General features: G+C 50.1%; 1 protein-coding gene and 1 long non-coding RNA gene across 2 annotated transcripts; one reads left to right on the forward strand and one right to left on the reverse strand.

The window, feature by feature from the left end:
* Positions 1–5480: 5480 nt before the first annotated feature.
* Positions 5481–13077, reverse strand: LOC138165429 (artemin-like). Its single transcript, XM_069093773.1, has 5 exons — positions 12868–13077; positions 12024–12193; positions 9051–9202; positions 7704–7842; positions 5481–7535 (listed from the first exon to the last, which is right to left on the reverse strand). The coding sequence occupies exons 3-5, from the start codon at positions 9093–9095 to the stop codon at positions 7072–7074; spliced, it is 648 nt and encodes a 215-aa protein (XP_068949874.1). The 5' UTR covers positions 9096–9202; positions 12024–12193; positions 12868–13077; the 3' UTR covers positions 5481–7071.
* LOC138165430 (uncharacterized) lies at positions 13012–19238 on the forward strand. Its single transcript, XR_011169351.1, has 6 exons — positions 13012–13094; positions 13222–13320; positions 15047–15101; positions 15223–15305; positions 17090–17227; positions 17567–19238. It is a non-coding gene; the product is annotated as an uncharacterized lncRNA (long non-coding RNA).
* The last annotated feature ends 366 nt before the right edge of the window (positions 19239–19604 follow it).

The raw sequence follows: 19604 nt of genomic DNA on the forward strand, positions 1-19604 counted from the left end.
CTTCTTCTTCTTCTTCTTCTTCTTCTTCTTCTTCTTCTTCTTCTTCTCCTCTCTCTCTTCAGTACCCAGTATAGTGCCTGTCAGACAGTAGAAATCCATAAATACTTACTAAATTGAACTGAAATCTAATAGTTGGAGACTTGGAAACAATGCAGATGCACATCAGTTGAGGAATGGACAAAGAAAATGTGGTACCTCAATATAATGGAATATTATTGTGCTGTAAGAAATTATGTGTGATGAATACAAAGAAGCATGCAGAGATCACCATGAACTGATACAGAAAGAAGTCAGCAGAGCCAAGAAGACAAGATATACAGTGACTACAATATAAATAGAAAGAACCACGTTCCAAAAAAATCAAAACAAAATGCAACAAAATTACAAAGCTCAAGTAAGACTTGAGTCTTATAATGAGAAAATACCCCTCAGTGCACCCTTCATGAAGGTGGGAGGACCACACGTGTTACACATGGCATATATTTTCAACCTTTTTCAATTTATTGATCAGTTATGCTGATTTCTTTCTCTCTAAAAAATACTATTTGCTACACAGGATGGATGGATCTCTGGGGCGGGGAGAGAAGGTAGAATATTTGAAATAACTATGATAATGTAAGAAACAAAAGCTATCAATAACAAATTATCTTTTAAAAGGAAAACAAATAGGGGCGGCCAGGTAGCACAGCGAGAAAGAGCACCGGCTCCAGTGTCGGGATGACCTGGAGATCGAATCCCGGGCTCAGACACTTAGCACCCACCCAGAAACACCTGGCCGTGTAACCTTGAGCAAGTTACTTAACCCCGATTGCTTAAAAAAAAAAAAAGAAAACAAATGGGGTGGCTAGGTGGTGCAGTGAATAGAGAGCACTGGCCCTGGAGTCAGGAGGATCTGAGGTCGACAAATTCGACCTCAGACACTTAACACTTACTAGCTGTGTGACCTTAGGCAAGTCACTTAACTGCAATTGCCCTGCCCTTCTCCCTCCAAAAAGCAAAACAAGAAAAGAAAAGAAAACAAGTAGCTGGGTTCTTAATGGGATGATGGAAGGATGGGGGATGGTCATTCAGCCCTTCCTGGGTTTTCAGAAGGACCAAGTGATCAGAAGAGAAGAGGTGATGGCACTGGTCAGGAGGGATTGGGGTAGGGAAGACACCTGTGACTTCATTGATACAGGAAACTTCCAGGTGAGGAAACTCCTACCAAAGCAAACTGGCAATTTTTCTATAATTTGTAGTCATCTTTGAGAGTTGCCCCTGGCACTGATGAGTTAATTGACCAGCCCAGGGTCACACTGTCCATAAGCTAGACTTGAGCCCAGGTCTCCTTGGCTTTGAGGCTGGATTTCTAAAGCTATTAGGTTATGCTTCCTCTGCTCACATGAACAAGACCAGGGAAAAAGGTGGCCCTTAGATCCATCATGGTCTTTTCGGAAGGCTGTGGTCATGGGGGCAGCACCTGGACATCTCACTTCAGCATCTCTCTCTTCTGTGGTCACAGTGAGGCCAGGGTAGGGCATGGATGGTGTATGGTCTCTCCTCTAGAGTCTGGCCCCCGCCTCCCTAACAGGGGGCCTAGTGGCTGAAGGGAAGTGGAGAGAGCCTTCCAGATGAAGACCTCTGATTCCAGTTCCTGGGGCAAGTGATGGGGAAGACTGTGCTGCTCCTCATTTTCTGTATGCCTGCACAAAAACTGCATATTCCCTCCTCCAGGCCTTACTGTGCCTGCTGTCCCCTGTGCTCTCCCTTCTCATCTCCACATCCTAACTTTGTTGAAGTCTCAGCTAAACTCTTACCTTCTGGAAGTTGGGTTTTTTTTTTTACAATCCTCCTTAATCTTAGTATCTTCCCTCTGAGAGCATTGCCGATTAATCTACAAATGCTGACTTCAGGTATTCTGATATCTTGTCCTATTTTGGAGTTACTTTGAGCACACATGCCATTACATCAAATTTTTGTTCTAGTGTTCCCTCCCTGCCTGCAATGTGTGTGGTGTGTGTGTGTGTGTGTGTGTGTGTGTGTGTGTGTGTAGAGACAGAAAAATGTAGAGGGTGGGAGAATGGCAGGGAGAGGAGAGGAGAGGAGAGAGAGAGAGAGAGAGAGAGAGAGAGAGAGAGAGAGAGAGAGAGAGAGAGAGAGAGAGAGAGAGAGAGATTGTATTTATATGTATACTTGTCTTTCCCATTAGACTGTGAGCTCCTTGAGAGCAGGGACTGTCTTTTATGTTTCTTTGTTACCCAAGAACTTGACACAGTGCCTGACATATAGTAGGAGCTTAATAAATGTTTGTTGATGACTTGAATCAATTTTCCTTTCCTCCTAGAATTCCTTGAAGGGCCAGCTTCAATGCCACCTCTTCTAGGCAGCCTTCTAGTCCAGCTCCTCCCAGAGTCCTTTGCCCTTCTGGAAGCCCTTTATACTCTGCTGGGTTTCAGGGAGACTTGCTGGCTTCTAATGCCTTGCCAAGGCTGTGAGCCCTGTCTTGGCATCTCCCTGGTAGTAAGCACCTTGCTCATGTGAAGCAGCAGGCAACATTCCTCAATGTCAGAGTGGAGAAGGACACCCTGGGAGGCTGGAAAAGGAGCAGGAATCCCTAACCAGCTCTGCTGTTCTCTCCTGGTGACTTCCTCTTTCTGCTTCACAGGTACCTTTGCTGGATCTTCCTCACGTGCTGCCTGCCAACTCTGGATCCCCCCAGGGCTCTATCTTCTCTTCGAGAATGATTATTTCTTTCTTGTATTAATAACTAATTATTGGATCAGGACCAAGGTTTTATCCTTTTCTACTTCCTCATACAGAAATCAACCAGTGTGGGAAATCTTGCTCAAAGACTTACCCAGGCTAAGATGTAATGAGACAATAAGAGAAATTCTAACTTTAGGCTAATGGATGGATTCCTGCTCATTGTGTTTACTCAGACAGAAAACGCTGATTTTCCCTTTTGTCAGGTAGATGATATGGAAATTAATCAGTCTCTTTGACCAAGACTTGGGTGATCCCAGTCCCATATCCCAAGACCTTCATTGTAATATAGCCCATCTCCTGTTAGAATATTGGTTCTCTCATTAACTGATAAGCAATCAGAGTTGATTGCTACCCTCCAGAATACCTGGGCATATAAACTGTGAACCCACCACCATGAGGGGTCTTTGGCATTCTACAGTGCCACTGACCTTTTATTTAAATTCTGGCATTATTAATAAGATGATTAAATTATCCAGAAATTATGTTTCTCAAACTTTTAAAATGCCACATCTTCTTCTAGACCATTTTGATTAGGGATCTCATCAGCTCCCAAGGACCCAATGGTCATCTCTATGAGGATTATTCTCAAATCTACTTAGCCAGTCTCAATCTCTCTCCTGATTTCCAGTCTCAAATTTCCAATTTCCTATTAGTCATCAAAGATTGCATGTCCAGTAACTCAACATGGACAAACCTGAATTCATTTTCTTTCTCCCTAAGCCCTCTCCCCACCACCTCCTAACTTCCCTGTTACTGTTGAGGGCAAACCCATCTTCCCAGTCACTCAAGCTTGCAACTGCCATTCTTGACTCTTCAGTCTCTCTCATCCCCCATATCCAATCTGTTGCCAAATCCTGTCAGTCTTATCTTTGTAACATCTATGCCTTTTAGTTTTGTTCTGAGACTGCCCCCACCCTAATGCAGACCCTCATCACCTCATGCCTGGACCATTGCGCAAGCTGGGTCTGCCTGCCACAAGTCCCTCCCTACGCCAATCCATCTTGCCTTCAGCTGCCCAATTGCACTTTCTAAGGTGCAAGTCTGACCATATCACTCTTCCTAAATAAACTCGAGTGCCGCTATCACTGTATTGCTTTCAGGATCCAATATGAAATCCTTTGTTTGGCCTTTAAAGCCCTTCATAACCTGGCCTCTTCTTTACCATTTTTTTTCCTTTTTTTTTAAGCAATCAGGGTTAAGTAACTTGCTCAAGGTTACACGGCCAGTTATTTCTGGGTGTGGTGCTGAGTGTCTGAGCCCGGGATTCGATCTCCAGGTCGTCCCAACACCGGAGCCGGTGCTCTTACTCGCTGAGCCACCTGGCTGCCCCCTTACCAATTTTCTAACACCTTAATCCTCCCACCCACCCCTACAATCCCACAGGTACATACTCTATGATCCAGTAACACTGGCCTCTGTTCTTCAAACCAGACACTACATCTCCCAACTCTAGGCATTTGTACTGGCTGTGCTCCCTGCCTGGAATGCCCTCCCTTTCTATCCCCATGTCCTAATTCCTCTGGCTTTCTTCAAGTCTCAGGTACTATCTACAGGAAACCTTTTCTGATCTTCTCCCTCCCACCTCCCTCCCCTCCCCTATTAGTATCTTCCTTCTGCTCTCTCTATATTAGTAGTTTCCAATCAGTTACAAGTGGATAAGTCTCCAGACCTGGAGTCAGGAAGACCTGAGTTCAAATGTGGCCTCAGCTACTTACTAGTTATATGACCTTGGGCAAGTCCCTTGACCTCTGTTTGCTTCAATTTCCTCAGCTATAGAATGGGAATAATAATAGCATTGCTGTAAGATCACATGAGATAATTGTAAAGTATTTAACACAATGTCTGGCACATGGTAACAACTATACAAATAGAAAGTAATATAATTATATATAGTTATATAGTAGCTATCTATCTAACAAATAGTAATTGCAATATAAATGTTAGTGACTATCTTGTACGCACACACCTGATTTCCCCCTTATTGGACTGAACTCCTGGAGGGCAGAGATTGTTTTTTTTACCTTTCTTTGTGTCCTCAGAGCTGAAAACTGTCTAACACATGGTAGATATTTGATGCTTGTTGATGATGAATCTGGAATTCCAGTGCCAATTTCCAGCAGGCTGCCTGTACCTTCAACTTCTCCTTCCCCTTGCCCAGCCTGGGTTTTTCTGCCCAGGCAGCTCAGATACTTTGTTGTAGACCCAAAGTCTGAGGTCTCCCTTGAAGGGGAGAGAGGAAAGATGGGGGCTGATGGAGGTTCTTGGGAGGCAAAATGCACTGTGGGCTTTTGGCAGAGAAGAATAGGACAGCTGAGTAGTAGGCATGACCAGGCCCCCAGCCACCATGGGGCACCATGAATCTCTGTCAGGCCAAGCCTTCAGGGTTTGGGGGGAGGTAGATGCAGCAGAGAGGAGGTCTGTTGGGCAGATGCACTGATGTCAGCTTCTGACAGTGACCTCACTCTTGGCCAACTCTTGGGTTGGTAATGAGAAGGGCATCCCAGGGAAGGCCTCCAATCATCTCCTTCCCCAACCCCAAGACTCCTCCAGAGACTTGCTGTCCACATAAGGGGGATGAGAGAGCCCCTATAGTTCCTGGATCTCCAGGGATACCTAGTTCCTATATGCACTTCCCAGGATGTTAGAAAGGCCCTACTGGAGGGAAGAGAGGAAGGTCCCAGTTGCTGGGAAGATACCTGGCAAAGATGGGTGGATTGAGTTAGGAGACTAATTCCAAATACACAGCCTTTATTCTGTACGATCCCAAGACTCAGGGACTTCAGAGAGACCAATCCTACCATCCTACAGATGAGGAAATAGAAGACCAGAGAGGGAAAGGGCCCAACCCACAGGTAGCAAATGGTGGGACTTGAATATGACCCCACAGCTTGACCTCATATCAAGGGCTTTCCTCTAAACCTTGATGCCTCAAATCAACTCCCTTCACAACATGACAGCTAATCCGACCTGCTTGTCCCCAGACCTTCTCTTCTCCAGGTTAAAAATGCCCAATTCCCTCAATGACTCCTCAGATGATCTCTCCATCCTGATCACCCTCCCCCAGCTCTTCAGCTCATCAGTGTCCTACTTAAACATGGCACCCAGTGGTTGGACAACCATTTTGGGAGATTCTGGGAGGTTCTCACCCAGGTACAGATTTATTTGAGGCTTCTGTGGTCCCTTCTAGCTCTGGTCATCTATGGCCTTAGGTTTAATTTGGGGGAGGGAGAAATCAGAACTGAGTTGCCCATCTGCAGTTGGGCTGGGAAATTGACTCCTGGCAGGAAGGTAGACAGACCACAGCTGTCCCAGGGTCTAGGGGTTTGGGGGGAGGGGCTCAGTAATTGGCCTGAGATGGATGGGATCATGGCCCCTTCCTCATGGCTGTTGGGAGTGGGCCTGCCCTCATGTTACTGTTCTCTTCAGTTGGCTAGAGTGGCTGGTTCTTAGCAGGAATGAGCATCTCAGTAACTGGCACGAAGTGGATGGACTGCCCATCCATCCCTGATGGCTGAGTAAGTGTGGGCATTTTCTGGCCCCAGCTGTCAGAGTACACGAGACAACAGGCCACAGCAGCAACAATGGTTTGTTTGGGGGTGGGGGCACCTTCCTCTGACACTTTCCAGGTTACAAAGTGAGGCTGCCTCTCAGTAGCCCTGGAAGGTCAGCAGTACTATGGACAGTTACTCCCATTATACAGGGGAGGACATGGCTCAGAGACGGAGAGGGACTTGTTTATGGTCACAAGGCTAGCAGGGGCAGGAACTTGGCTCCCAGCCCTGTGTCCTTTCCTGTCCCCTCCCCATTCACCCCCTGTGACTGGTGTTCAGCCACAGTGGACTGGGGAGGCCACATGGTCCAGCCCTGTGCTCCAAGCCCTGTCAGTGCCCAGAGGCTGACTGCTGTGCCACTGGGGATCAGACAGATCTTACACCATCCCAGACCCCCTGGGCCTTCCTGAGCCAATGGCCTTCCCTCCTCTGACCTCAGGGCATAAATAAATAACTTATGTAATAAATAGCTGCCCCAGGTGCCAAGAGCTTGCTCCAGGGCCTGGCTCTACTCAGCCTTAGGTGGGACCCAGTTACAAGTAGTGCCTTTCCCCAGGTTCCTCTGGCACTCTTCAGCTGCCCTGCTGAAGGCCTGGGGGGTTTGGCCCCTGGCAGCTGTCCCTCTCTTCTGTTCCCTGGGTCCAGCAGGCCTTTTGGAGGGCTTCTCCACTGGCTGTCTGCCCAGCTATCCTACCCAGCTGGCAGGTGGGTAGGTCAAGATCCAGGGAGGTGGGCTGCTGATGACTTTGGGCTCCAGGAGAGGGGTCACTGGCCCTCAGCCTAGGCACCCACAAGCAGCAGCAGAGAGGCTGTCCACTGTCCGCCAGGTGTTGCTGACATCCATGAAGGAGACGGCTTTGTAGGCTGTGGGCCGGCAGCAGGGGTGGCTGAGTACCCGGACAGCACCTCTCCCGGACTGGGCAGGGAGGCGGCCGGTGCGCAGCAGGTGTGCCAAGCTGATATCATGGTTGGAGCGGACCTTTGGGCAAGCCCCACTGCAGTACTGGAATCGGATCAACTCGTCAGAGTCATGGCCCAGGCCCAGCTCGTGCACCTTCACCAGCTCTGTGCGCAGGTGGCAATCTATCTTTGCCCTCCTGTGGCCCTGGCTCTGATTCTGGCCTCGGCCTCTTTCCCGCTGGCCTGGCTTGCCCTGGGCCTGACCCTGTAGCAGGGGTGACAGCACTGGCTTTGGCCCTCGACCTCCTCTCAGGGGCTTGGGGGTGCCTGGGATTGCCTCTGAAAGAAAGGGACAGAGTCCTTGGTGGGGGCCCACACCAGACTCCTCTCACCCCCCCCCCCCCAGTTTCCATCTCTTTTGGACCCCAGGAACCTGCAAAGGAATCTGGCCAGTCTTAGTATCCCCTCTTTCCCCTTTCCATGCTCTTGCCCCCCAAATTCACTTACCAGGCAGGCCTTGGGCACCAGGTCTAAGGGTTCCAATGAGGGGCACCCTGGGACCAGGGCTAGAAAGGGCTGGGGGCAGCATCAGCATCAGCATTAGCATGAGGAGGGCCCCTAGGGCTGGGCTCTGACTTAGGGATGCCTACAGGAGGGAGGGAGGAGATGTAAGTATGTAAGCCACGGAGGTGGTGGAGAAGGATAGAATTTGAGATGGGGGCTGGGTCATAGCTAGGAGCCCTCCCCATCAGCCCTCCCCCTTGGCTTCTAGCCTCCCCTCCCACTAGCTCTGAGCCCCTCCAGAAGTCCTGCCCATCCCAGGCTTTTCCAAGCTGGCTCCACCTCTCCCCACTGGCCCCATCCATCCTCTTCCTCCTGGCCCCTCCTCTCCAGGTTGGTCCCTCCCTCCTCTCCAGATTGGCTCATCCCTTTCCTACAAGGCTGACCTGGGGGTGAGTGCCCAGTATAAGGTGGTGTGGGCCACTGGAGAAAGGAGGAGCGAGTGTTTGGAGCCCAAGGGACCTACTCTCCCCATCCCCTGCCCCAGATTCCATTCTGAGACCTGAGGCCTTCCTCAGTTCTTCCTCAGTTCCCCCATCTATACTCCCTTGATTCTCTCCCTCATATTGCCTTTCAGCTGAAAAGTTTCCTGCAGAAGTTGGGGTTTAGGCTGAGTGTAGAAGCAAGACTGGGAAGCCAAGAGACAGAGGGAAGGCATTACAGGCATGGGCCAGAGCCCGTGCAAAGGTACGGTCAGGAGATGGGATGCTGTGTGTGAGGAACAGCAAGAAAGTTGTGTCACTGAATCAAAGAGTATGTAAGCAGAGGATTAAATAGGAATAACTTTGGAAAGGTAGGGAGGGCTTTAAATGTCCAACAGAGCATTTCATATTTGATATTAGAGGTAATAGGGAGCCACAGGAGTTTGAGGAGGGTCAGACTTGCACTTTAGGAATTTAAAGCTAAAAACCCCATCAGACCTCTCCCTTCACCTTTCCCCTGCTAGACAACCCCAGCCCGCTCTTTCCCCACTCTTTCCCAATTCTCCACACTTGGGATGCCTCCTACCCTTACACTGGAGCTTCCCCAAATCCATGATTATCCCTGAGGCTCCACGTACCCCACCTTAATCCCCTTCTCTCCACTTCCACCCTTCTGGGATCTGTCCCCTGCGGCCCTTCCCCAGGGCCCTTCTGTTAGTCTGCTGGTATTCAGCCCCCCAGTCCTCTATCACTAAAGAGGTCTTCCTCTCTCTTCAGCCTCTACCTCTGGACTCCAAGAGGCCCTTCCTCCCAAACTCAGTGGTCCCCTTGGCCTGGATGGAATTTCGAGAGAGGACTTGGAGACACTGACCAGTCTGTTGGGAAGGTCTCTAAGGGTCTTCCTTCTCCACACCATCTCGGTCCTCGGAAGGCTTCTGGCTTCTGAATCCCCCCTCTTCTGCTCCTCCCTCTAGCTGCCAGCACCCCCAACCAAAGGGGAAAGCACCATACAGGAGAGGAAGCCTGAAAGGAAAAGCAGGCAATTTGGAGCCCAACTTCCTACTTTGTTTTGGACTGGGGTGGGGAGGGGGTCTTCTGAACTCTCACCCTCCTCTGGGCTGCCTAAGGCATCTGGGTGGTAGAGTGGACAGAATGCTGGACCCAAGTCAAGAAGACGTGAGCTCAGATTCAAACTCAGACATTTAATAGCTGTGTTTCCCTGGGCAAGTCACTCTGCCTCCCTCAGTTTCATCTGCAAAATGGACATAATAATAGTATCTATCTGCCAGGGTTGTTGTGAGGATAAAACAAGATAATGTTTGTAAAGCATTTTGTCAACCTTAAAGTACCATAGAAATGCTAGGTATTATCATTTCTCAGTGGCTTCCTGTGTAAAAAGGGGAAGGGGTAGACAAGAAGATTTCTAAAGGTCCTTCCAGCCCTCACATAATATGGCTCTGAGCTGATGAGCCAAGTGTGTCCCCAATGGGGCCTGGCCCTAGAACATTGGGGGTAGACTGCTCTGTTCTTCTGGGCCCACTCTCTCACATCTAGGGGGCCCCCACTTCTCTTTCTGCATCCCCAAGTGAATTCTGGTCTTAGCTGTGCCCCTCCTGAGCTGGGGGACTTGGAGAAAGGCCAGTTGCCTCTCTGTCCTTTAACTTCTTCCTATGTAACATGTGGGTGATACACGGATGCTACTGTCTCCCAGGGGCAGGGTGTTCCACCCTTCTGGAATCTTGCCCCTGGGGCCCTTCTCCAGGCCCTTCTGTAAGCACTTGAAAGGAAAGCACTTGATAGTTACAGAGTGCTAGAGAAATGGGAATTTCTTCCTCCCAAGAGCCTTGGGAGGAAGGCAGGACAGAGATGATCGTGACAGTGGAGTAAATGGAGGCACCGATTAATAAAGAAACAAACCTTCAGTCACATAGGTAACTAGAATCAGACAAGAGCCACGTGCCCTCACCTGGCCAGGACTTCTCTGACACACATGCTCGATGTTGCCACCCTTGGCCTGGGTTCAAGGCCACTTCTTGTATGTGTGTCATTCTAGCTGCAAATGGCAGGTCATACTGACCTGGGCCAGAGCCCAGGCTAAGACCAAAGCTTGGATAACCACTGACACATTCTGTGCCTCAGTCTCCCCCCTTGCACCTAGTTAAGACTGATAAGACAGTGGCTTCTCCTGCCCTGGGAGGAGGCCCTGCTATAGCTCTGAGTGGCCACCAGGTGACAGCCTCTGCCTGATCACAAGGGCTGTCAGCAGCCATGGCCTGGTCCCTTCTGCAGTTTCCACCTGTTGTTAGGCCATGGTCCCAGGCAGACAGTGCCCATCCTGCTCCCTCTGCAGTCCTTGCCCGCCAGGAGGGCCCTAGGTTCTCCCCTGTGTCTGGGGCTCATCTACAGAGCCCTGTGAGGTGGGGTGGGCTAGGAGTTTTCACTGTCTGAGCCAAACAAGGTTAGCCCCTGGATTCAAGATGCAAGGCACTGGTTTTGTGCCCACCATGGGGCAAGCTTCCATCCAGATAGCTGCCAAGGATGGCCCTGAGTCCTCTTGCATTGGAGCCCTGGGTCATTTCATGGCTCCACTGAGTCCCCCTAGCCCTGAGCCCCCAGCCTCTCACCCTGGGTCCCCAGTCCTGGCCCGGCACCCTAGAGCTCCAATGTGGGGTGCTCTCCTTTGGCTGTCTGACATTGTTTTGCCCAGACTTGTCCTGTTCTGACCTTCTTACTGGACACTCCCAGCCGAACCAATCTGTCCTTCCCTCCTTGATCAGGTTTTGAGACATGAGAGGTTTATTGTCAGCCTGGCCAGAAGTCAGAAGCCCCTGCCCTGCAGGTCTGTGGGCACAGGCATATAGGTTGGAGCTCTCGCAGATGATGCTCCCTGTTGGAACTGTCCCCCAGAAAACCTAAGCCCTGGTCTGGTGGGACATGTGGGCAGCCCCTGACTGGAAAGGACCAAAGCACCACCATGGGAGGAAGGCAGGGCCACTCCCCTGGTCCCCATTTGAGCTACTCATGTGGTTCCAGGGCCAAGCTGCTGTGACCTGCACTGGCCAGTCTGGGGTAGGGAGTGGGTATAGGGCTTAATGGGGCCCAAGCAGCCTCCATGGCCACTTTGGGGGGATGTGATTGACCTAAGTGAATGCCAAGGTCTTTTCCAACGTGGAGCTTTGGGGATCCCTAAGTCCTCTGGTCAGGCCAAGCTGGCCTGCTCCCTCCCTCTCTTGAGATGCTATCACCTTCTCCCCTTCTTGGCCTTTCAGAGTCTTCACCCCATTTTCCCTCCTCCAGGAAGCCTAACTAGATAGGTAGGCCATCAGTGAAGCTTCTTTTCCTTACCCCAACCCCGGTCCCTGTGGTACCTGATGCTGCCACCTTAGTACTAAGATCAGCCCATGCTGCTGCCTCTAAGATTTCTCTCCCTAGGGCTCACCTAGCTTGGGAGCTGGGAGGAAAGAGGCTAGGCCTCAGCCCTTTGAGGGGAGCATCCTCTTTGACCTTCCCCCTCCCCAGCTGGGCCTGCTCTTGGAAGAAGATGCTGATGCCGCACCCCTTCCCCAGACCCCCTTCCCCACACGCTCCTCCCCACACTCCCCCAGAGCTTCCCAAAGAGCAAGCATATTTCCACAGGGCTCTGCCTACTAGGCTCTCCCCGCCCTGCCTTGAGTGGGGTAGGGAGTAGGGGTGGGCAGCAGGTTCAAGGGAGGCAGTGCCTCTCTCCACACCTCTATTCCATGCCAGGCCAGGCCAGCTAGCCTCTCCTCCCGGCTCCTCCTGGACGCTTTAGGGAGCCGGCCATGGAGGCTCAAGGACTCCCCCTGGGGACGCAGGTACTTACCTTCTCCTTCTGAGCAGCGATGTCGGCGTCCTGGGCTCCCGTCCCTGGGGACGCCCCGTTAGGAGCCAAGGCTCCGCGGGACCATGTCGGGGCTCCGCACCTGGGGCTCCGCACCTGGGGCTTCCGCCTGCTTGCCTGCCCCAGCTCTGCACCGAGTCGGACTGGGCTCCCTGAGGCCGCGACGGGAACTTGAGTTACTACTGCCTGCGAGGGGCAGGCGGGCAGGGGGCTGGGGCGCTAGGGGGGCGGTCTTACCGGCAGCCAGCGCGGGGCAGGACCGGGCAGGGCGGGGCGGGGCGGGGCAGGACAGGACGGGACGGGGCTGGGCCGGGCTGAAAGGGGGCGTAGGAGGAGGCTGCTGCGGATTAGGGGTCCAGTGGGGGTCCTAGGGGTCCCGGGCCACAGAAGGAGGGAGGAGCGGGACGGCTGAGGAGGTGGCTGCTGGACAGACGCCCGCCACGGGGATCGGGGCTTGCACCACAGGCTACTACTCTGCCTGGGGCCCGCCTCCTCCTTCCGGGGGCCCCCAGCTGCCTGACCCACGAACCAAGGGAGGGCCCCCTTCCGCTAGGACTCCGTGATCCGCTGAGGCAGAGGGGACGGACTCCACGACCCGCGGACGGACTGGACGGCCTAGAGGATAGGGCAGGCGGAGGGCGGGGGCCGAACCCGGAGCCACTGCTGCGCTCTGGGGAGCTATCGCCCAACCAGTCAGGGCCCCAGGAGCCGGGGGGGGGGGGGGGCTAGGGGCGAGCTCGTGTTGGTGTTGGGCGAGGGGGGGGGGGGGGGGGTCCGGGGGGAAGCGGTTAGGCATAGTGGAAAAAGGAGCCACAGAGGGACTCACCGGTCAGCGTGTGAAGGTGAGCACAGGGTGGCCCCGCGCCCAGAAAGCTGCGGGTCTCGGAGACAGGAACCAGAAGCTAGCCGGGACTGCAGGCTTTGGGGCCCCGTCTGAGGGGCTGAGCCCAGCTCCATCCCTCTTCATTCAGCTCCTTGCCTTCGCAGCCGCAGCCGTCTGGTGTCAAATTCCAGCTCTGAAGTCACCTGATCCGGATCTCCAGGCTGGGCTGGGTAGGGCAGGGCTGGGCAGGGGCGGGGGCGGGGGCAGGACGAAAGGCCCCCTAGTTCTGTCAATTCCCCCAGAGTCTTATCCCCTCCCGCCTCTTGCCCTGGGCTGCTCACCTGGTAACTCCTTCAGGGGCCGACCCTTTCCAGCTACCGGTGGGCCTCCTGGCACCTGGGACAGCGCCCCAGAGACTGGGGAGGGGAGAGAGGGCACCAATCTCAACTAAGAAAGGTAGGTGGGCAGGGGAGATCACAGGAGACTAAACAAGGTGGAGGTGGGGAAGGAGGAAAACTGGAGAGCCCTAGGCCCCAGGAGGAGTATGTGTGAATGTGCACAGAGGGAGACAGATCGAAGGTAGGGGATGAGGGGAGGCCAGACCCTGGAAGAAGAGTGGAGGTTAGAAGGCTAATTGGCTACATCCTAGGAGGATTAATAGCTTGTTTTGGCTGAGGCCATCATACCTGTCTCTCTTCTGAGGTTGAGGCCCTACCCCTTGGCCCCTGGGGTGGGGAGGGCACAGAATGAGGAGTCCCTGACTCACCCTCTTACCAACTGTATGGGGCTCTCTGGGCTGGGCTAGGCTGCCAGGGCCCTGGGGGTTTGGAGCCCCCACCTGTTGGTTCTACAGGTGAGTTTAGTCCCTACTCCCTCCGAGTGATTAGGGGTGAGGCTTTCCATACTGGGGCCCTGGTGGGCTTTGGCCTTCAAGCCTTGGTAACATAAGACTCACAACCCCAGGAGTTCTGAAGGAATTATTCTCTTGAAGGACTAGCAGGGCCCAACCCCCAATGCTCTAGGCAACTTGAGCTAGAAGAGGAAAGTCAGGTGCTCCCCTTCCACAGCTACAGATTCACACAAGTATAGAGCATCTGGAAGGAGATCGTCCACTTTCACCTGACTCAGATCAGGACCCCTTTGACAAAGAAATCTGACTAGAGCTCGTGTGGCCCCCTGCTTGAAAACCACTGGTGAGGAGGAGCTCCCTACCAGTATAGTACAATGTGGTCTATTGGTGGACATCTCAGATTCCTGGGAAGTGTTTCCTTACATCAGAGTAAGACAGCGCTCCCTGTTCAACCAACTAGAACATGACCACTTCCTCTGTCACTCCACAGATGTTAAGGAGGAGTGTTCCCTTTGAGTTGTTTCAAGGCCAAACATCCCCTGTTCCTTAAGACAATTAGCATTTGTCAGGATTCTCAACCCTTACCTCATCTGAGCCTGCCTCTCATGCTAGGTCCACAGTGTCCTTCCTCAAAGTGTGCCCCCAGAAATTAACACAGCACATGGGCCAGATGTGCTCAGAGGCCAGGGCACCACCCTCATCTCCTTCACCAGCTGTCTCACCAGCTTTTTTGGCAGCCATGTTGCACTGTTGATTCAAATAAAGTCTTTTCCCAGGTCCTTTTCAGAGAAACATCCTCTATCCATATTGTGCTTTAGGCAATTAATGTTTTGAACCCCAAGTATAAAACTTTATATTTGGTCCTACTGAAATTCATACCAGGTTTGATTATCAATGTGTTTGTTATTTCCAGCTTCAAACCATCTGCTTATTTGATAATTGGGCCATCCCTGTTTTCATTCAAGCAACTGATAAAAATTATTGAATAGGACAGTCAGGCAATAAGCACTTAAATACCTGCTTTATGCTAGACACTGTGCTGAGTGTTGGACTGTGGTGTACCAGTAGAGACTTCCCTCTGGGGTAGCATTAAGACTCTACTTGTAGGAGCTACCTACACTGTGTTTGCCAAGTGATCACCCAGTTCACAGAGCTCTCTGTGAGAGCAGTGATGGGGAACTCACTGATCCTCAAATGTCAGAGGCAGCCCTGGAGAGCTTCCAAGGTTAGAATCCTTGTACTGAGCCTATAGACCTTTTGGCAGCTTCCCACCCTATGGCCCTTCCATCATCTGGAGGCAGAGAACAAGCCCTATCCTCTTCCCCACCACAGCCCTTAAAGACATCTCTGCTGGCTGACATGTTCCCCTACTCTTCCCTTTGACAAGGTAAGCATCCCTACGTCCTATAACCAGTACATACACATGTATGTGTGTGCATATATATGTATCCAGACTTCCCTACATGGGTTTTTGTTTCATTCTCTGTCCTGGTCTTTGTACTTCAAAGGAAGAAAGGGACTCTGAAAGGAAGAAATGAGAAGAGGCTATGTGCCTGGAATGGGAATTACGGAATGCCAAGCTTGGGAAATAGTAGGTTGGTTTGGATGAAAAGTAGAATGTGTGAATGGGAGTGATGTGCAGAGAGCTTAGAGCAGTAGGGTGGGTATAGTTTGGGAAGGACCTTGAATGCCAGGCTGAAGAGTTTGCACATCAGGAGTAAGTCAAGCAAAGGAGCTAGAAAGCTAAGCTTAGGCTCAGTTTCCACTTTTGATTTTAACTATAGTCAAGTCATTTAACCTTTCTGGGACTCAGTGTCCTCATCTGTAAAATGGGGATAATAATGCCAATAGTCCTTGTCTCACTGGGCTGTCATGGAGATAAAATGAGATTAGGATTGTAAAGCATTTAGTAAACCTAAGAGAATGTGCCATTATTCAGAGCTTGGAGACAGCAGAGAGTAAAACACTCAAGTTTTTTGAGCTGGAGACTGATGTGTTCAGGAGGCCTGTGTCCTTAGAAAGATCATTTTGGCAGTTCTGTGGAAGATGCATTGGAGAAGGGAGAAGAGATTTGGGCAGGGAGATGAATAAAGAGACCATGACAGGAGTCCAGGCAGGAGGCTTTGAGAGCCAGAACTAAGGTGGTGGCCGAAGGAGGGCAGGGAAGGGTCTGAGAGATAAAGTGGAGGGTGAATTGATAAAACTTGGAGACTGATTGAATATGGGGGAAAGAGAGAAGTCAAGGATACTAGCTTGTACAGGAGGTCCTTCCCAATCTCCACTCCTGCCCCTCCAATGACCATCCCCACCTCCTTACTAGTTTTCACCTCTCACCCACCAGATGAAATGACCTTGTATTTATTTTTCTGTTTGGGGACATTTTATATGTATACATATTATTTCCCCAGCTAAATGACATTCCCTAGAATGTCAGCTCCTCAAGGCTGTTCCTGTCTTTGTAGTTCCTGTGCCCAGCAGTACAGGACTTGGCACTAGCAAGAGCTATGCTGACTGACTGATTGATTGGTGGCATCTTCCACAGAGGAGGGTGGGGGGAGATGATAGCACAGTTTGGCCATGTTGAGTTTGAGCAACCCAAGTGACATTCCATGGAAGCTCTCCAGCAGGCAGGTGAACACAGGACTGGAGCCCAGGAGAGAGAATCAGACTGTGCATGAACTTGGAGCAGGGAGGAGGCTAATCTGCAGATTCTCAAAGTCTGTGCATAACATTGTCCTTGGTTAAGGGGGCTAGGGGAAAGAAGAACAGGAAAACGGGCATTTATAGGGTTGCTTAGGAGGGAGGGTCCTCCTTTTTCTATGAATCAGCTTGATGGCTGCTTTCCAAGGATCTGTATGTCAGTCTATCTCTGTGTTACAGAGATACCACAATCCTGAGACAGACTCCAGAAAGACAGACTCCATAAATGTTTAAGGCTCAGATTTCTGAAGTCCTTAAAGTCTCCCAAAGGGCTGACCTATGATTCTGACCTCTACAGGCAAGGAGGAGGAAGTGTTTGAACAAGACCTTTGCTTGAGTCATTACTTTGGGGGCACAACTGAAGCACAGCTGGGGTGGGGTTGGATCTGAAGGGAAAGGAAGGGTTCAGGGATGGATATGGTAACATATTGGGGAGGCAAAAAACCTTTGATTTCTTGTGGGCACCATCTCCATCTGCCTTCCATCCCCCAGAGGGACAGATGGCATGACCTAGATCCCAAAGACCTAGGTTTGGGTCCTACTTCTGCTACTCAGCCCCTGCTTGGTCTTAAGCAAGTTGTGCCCATTCTCCAGCATCAATAAAATGAAAAAGTTAGACTAGATGGTCTCTGAGACCCCTTTAGCTTTAAACCTATGATTTGACCACTCTGGTAGGTGGGACCTGCAGCCACTGAAGAGAGAGGTCATGCTGATGCTAAAGTGTGGACATCACTTCCCTGGACTTGGCTCTGGGACCAGGCCTCCTCACCACTTGGCTCTCCCCACTGTAACTGCCACCTAGGAAACCCCGAGGTAGGGGTTGAGGGCTGCATAGCTGTCAACAATTAGCCAATCAATCTACAAGCATTTGCCTGGAACTAAGTAAGCACTTAATACATGCTTGTTGATCAACAGTCTACTATGTCAGTCAGTCAACAAGAATTTTTTGTTATTTTTTAAATTAAAGTTTTTTCAATCAGCAAAAATCCATCTTTTCTCCCTCCTACTTCACCCCACCTCCCAATTGAGAAAGAAAAACAAATCCCTATCACAAACATGTAAAGTCAAGCAAAATTAAAAATCCACATTAGCCATGTCAAAAGAATATATGTTTCATTCTACTTTCTGAGGCCTTTTCCTCTCTCTCTGCAGATGGACTGAATGTTTCACCAGTAGTGTTCTGGAGTCATGGCTGGTCATTAAGCTGAGCAGAGTTCCCAAGTCTGGCAAAGTTGTTTGTCTTTGTTATATTTTTGTCATCGTGTAAATTTTTCTCCTGGTTCTCTTCAGTCTGCACCAGTTCATACATTTTCCCACTTTTCACTAAGCCACCCCCTTCATCATTTCTTGCAACCAATAGCATTCCTTCACACCCACATACAATAACTTATTCAGCCATTTCCCAATCATGGGTACTTCTCTCAGTGTCCAATTCTTTGTCACCTTGAAAAGAGCTAGAAATATTTTTGTACAGAATTTGTTTTGCTTAGGGACCTATGTCAAATGAGATAATAATTGCAAAGGGCTTAGCATGGTGCCTGGAACATAGTAAGTTCTATATAAATGTTAGCTATTGTTATCATCATCATCACCATCACCACCATCATCATCATCATAACTATTGCCTCCCTTAATCTACCCTCCCTCTTACTCTCTCTCTCTTCTTCCCTTTCCCTCTTGCTTCCTTGTTCCATAATATGTATTTTTGTACTGAATTTCATGTGTGTGCATGTGCATGTGTGTGTGTGTGTGTGTTTCTTGGGTGTCTCAAAAATATTAAACTTTAATAACTTGAAACTGCACCAAAACTTTTTGGACACTCTGTACTGTTCTCTCCTTTGAGTAGTTCAGATGTGATCAGATTCAAGCATCACCCACTCCCCCTACTCCTTCCTTCTTGTTTATATAGACTTCTCCTTGGGCACTCTGATTATGTGAGAAATTTTCCTAACCTTCCCTCCTTTTCTCCTTTTCAATTGTCATTTTAAGATGATCAAAACATAACAGAACCACTCCCAGGTCCTTAGTCTATTTAGTCTCCTTTATTTAGACTTCACTCAATGCCTGGGACCTCCTGGCTCTGGAACAGCTTACCCCACCTGTGTTCTGCTCACCAGGGAATATTTCTCCATAAGGCTCACCCATCCCTCCCTGCTCCATTGGGAGTCCATTTTGTGGAAGGGACCAGACCAGCCTGAGTTCATTCTCCTCCTCATCCTGTTCCTGATTTCCCTTTCCTCATACTTCCCTTGATATTTTAGCTCCCTTTTATGTATTGTCTTCCAATAGAGTGGGGGTGAAAAATGAAGGGGGACATTAGAATGTAAGCTACTTGAGGGTAGGGACTGTCTTTCTTTTTGTCTATATTTGTATCTCTGGTGCTTAATACTGGGCCAGGCACTTCTTCATTTGGCAAGCCTTGTCGGACGCCTCATGAGCCTGTGGACCACAGATCACCAAGACCTTCTATCCTCCACTATTTCCTGAAGTCTGTCCATGTTCATTTTGTTCTATCCCACCTCATCCTGTGCCATTTCCTTCTCCTTTTGCCTTCAATCTTTCCTAACATCAGGGTCTTTTCCAATGAGCCTTGCCTTCTTATTATATGGTCACAGTATTTAAGCTTCAGCTTCAGTATTTGTCCTTCCAATTCATAATATGAATAGATTTCTTTAAATATTGACTGATTTGATCTTCTTGCTGTCCAAGGGACTCTCAAAAATCTTCTCTAGCACGACAATTTGAAAGCATCAGTTCTGCGGCACTCAACTTCCCTCATAGTCCAACTCTCACAACCATTACTACTGGAAAGATCATAGCTTTGATTATATGGACCTTTGCTGGTAAGGTAATGTCCCTGCTTTTTAATATGCTGCCAAGATTTGACATTACTTTACTTTGAAGGGGCAAGAATCTTTTAATTTCATAGATCCAGTTGCTGTCTGCAGTGATCATTGAGCCCCAGGATATAAAATCTGACTGTCGCTATATTTCTTCTCCCTCTACTTGCCAAGAAGTGATAGAACCATTGCCATGATATTAGTTTTGTTTTGTTTGCTTTTTGGAGGGGCAATTGGAGTTAAGTGACTTGCCCAAGGTTACATGACTAATGTTACGTTTCTGAGTTCAAATTTGAACTCAGGTCCTCCTGACTCCAGGACCGGTGCTCTACTCACTGCACCACCTAGCT

Source organism: Petaurus breviceps, unplaced genomic scaffold (genome assembly GCF_028583685.1).
Source record: "Petaurus breviceps papuanus isolate PSGF00001 unplaced genomic scaffold, PetGlider_PUasm1.0 208, whole genome shotgun sequence".
NCBI lineage: Eukaryota > Metazoa > Chordata > Mammalia > Diprotodontia > Petauridae > Petaurus > Petaurus breviceps.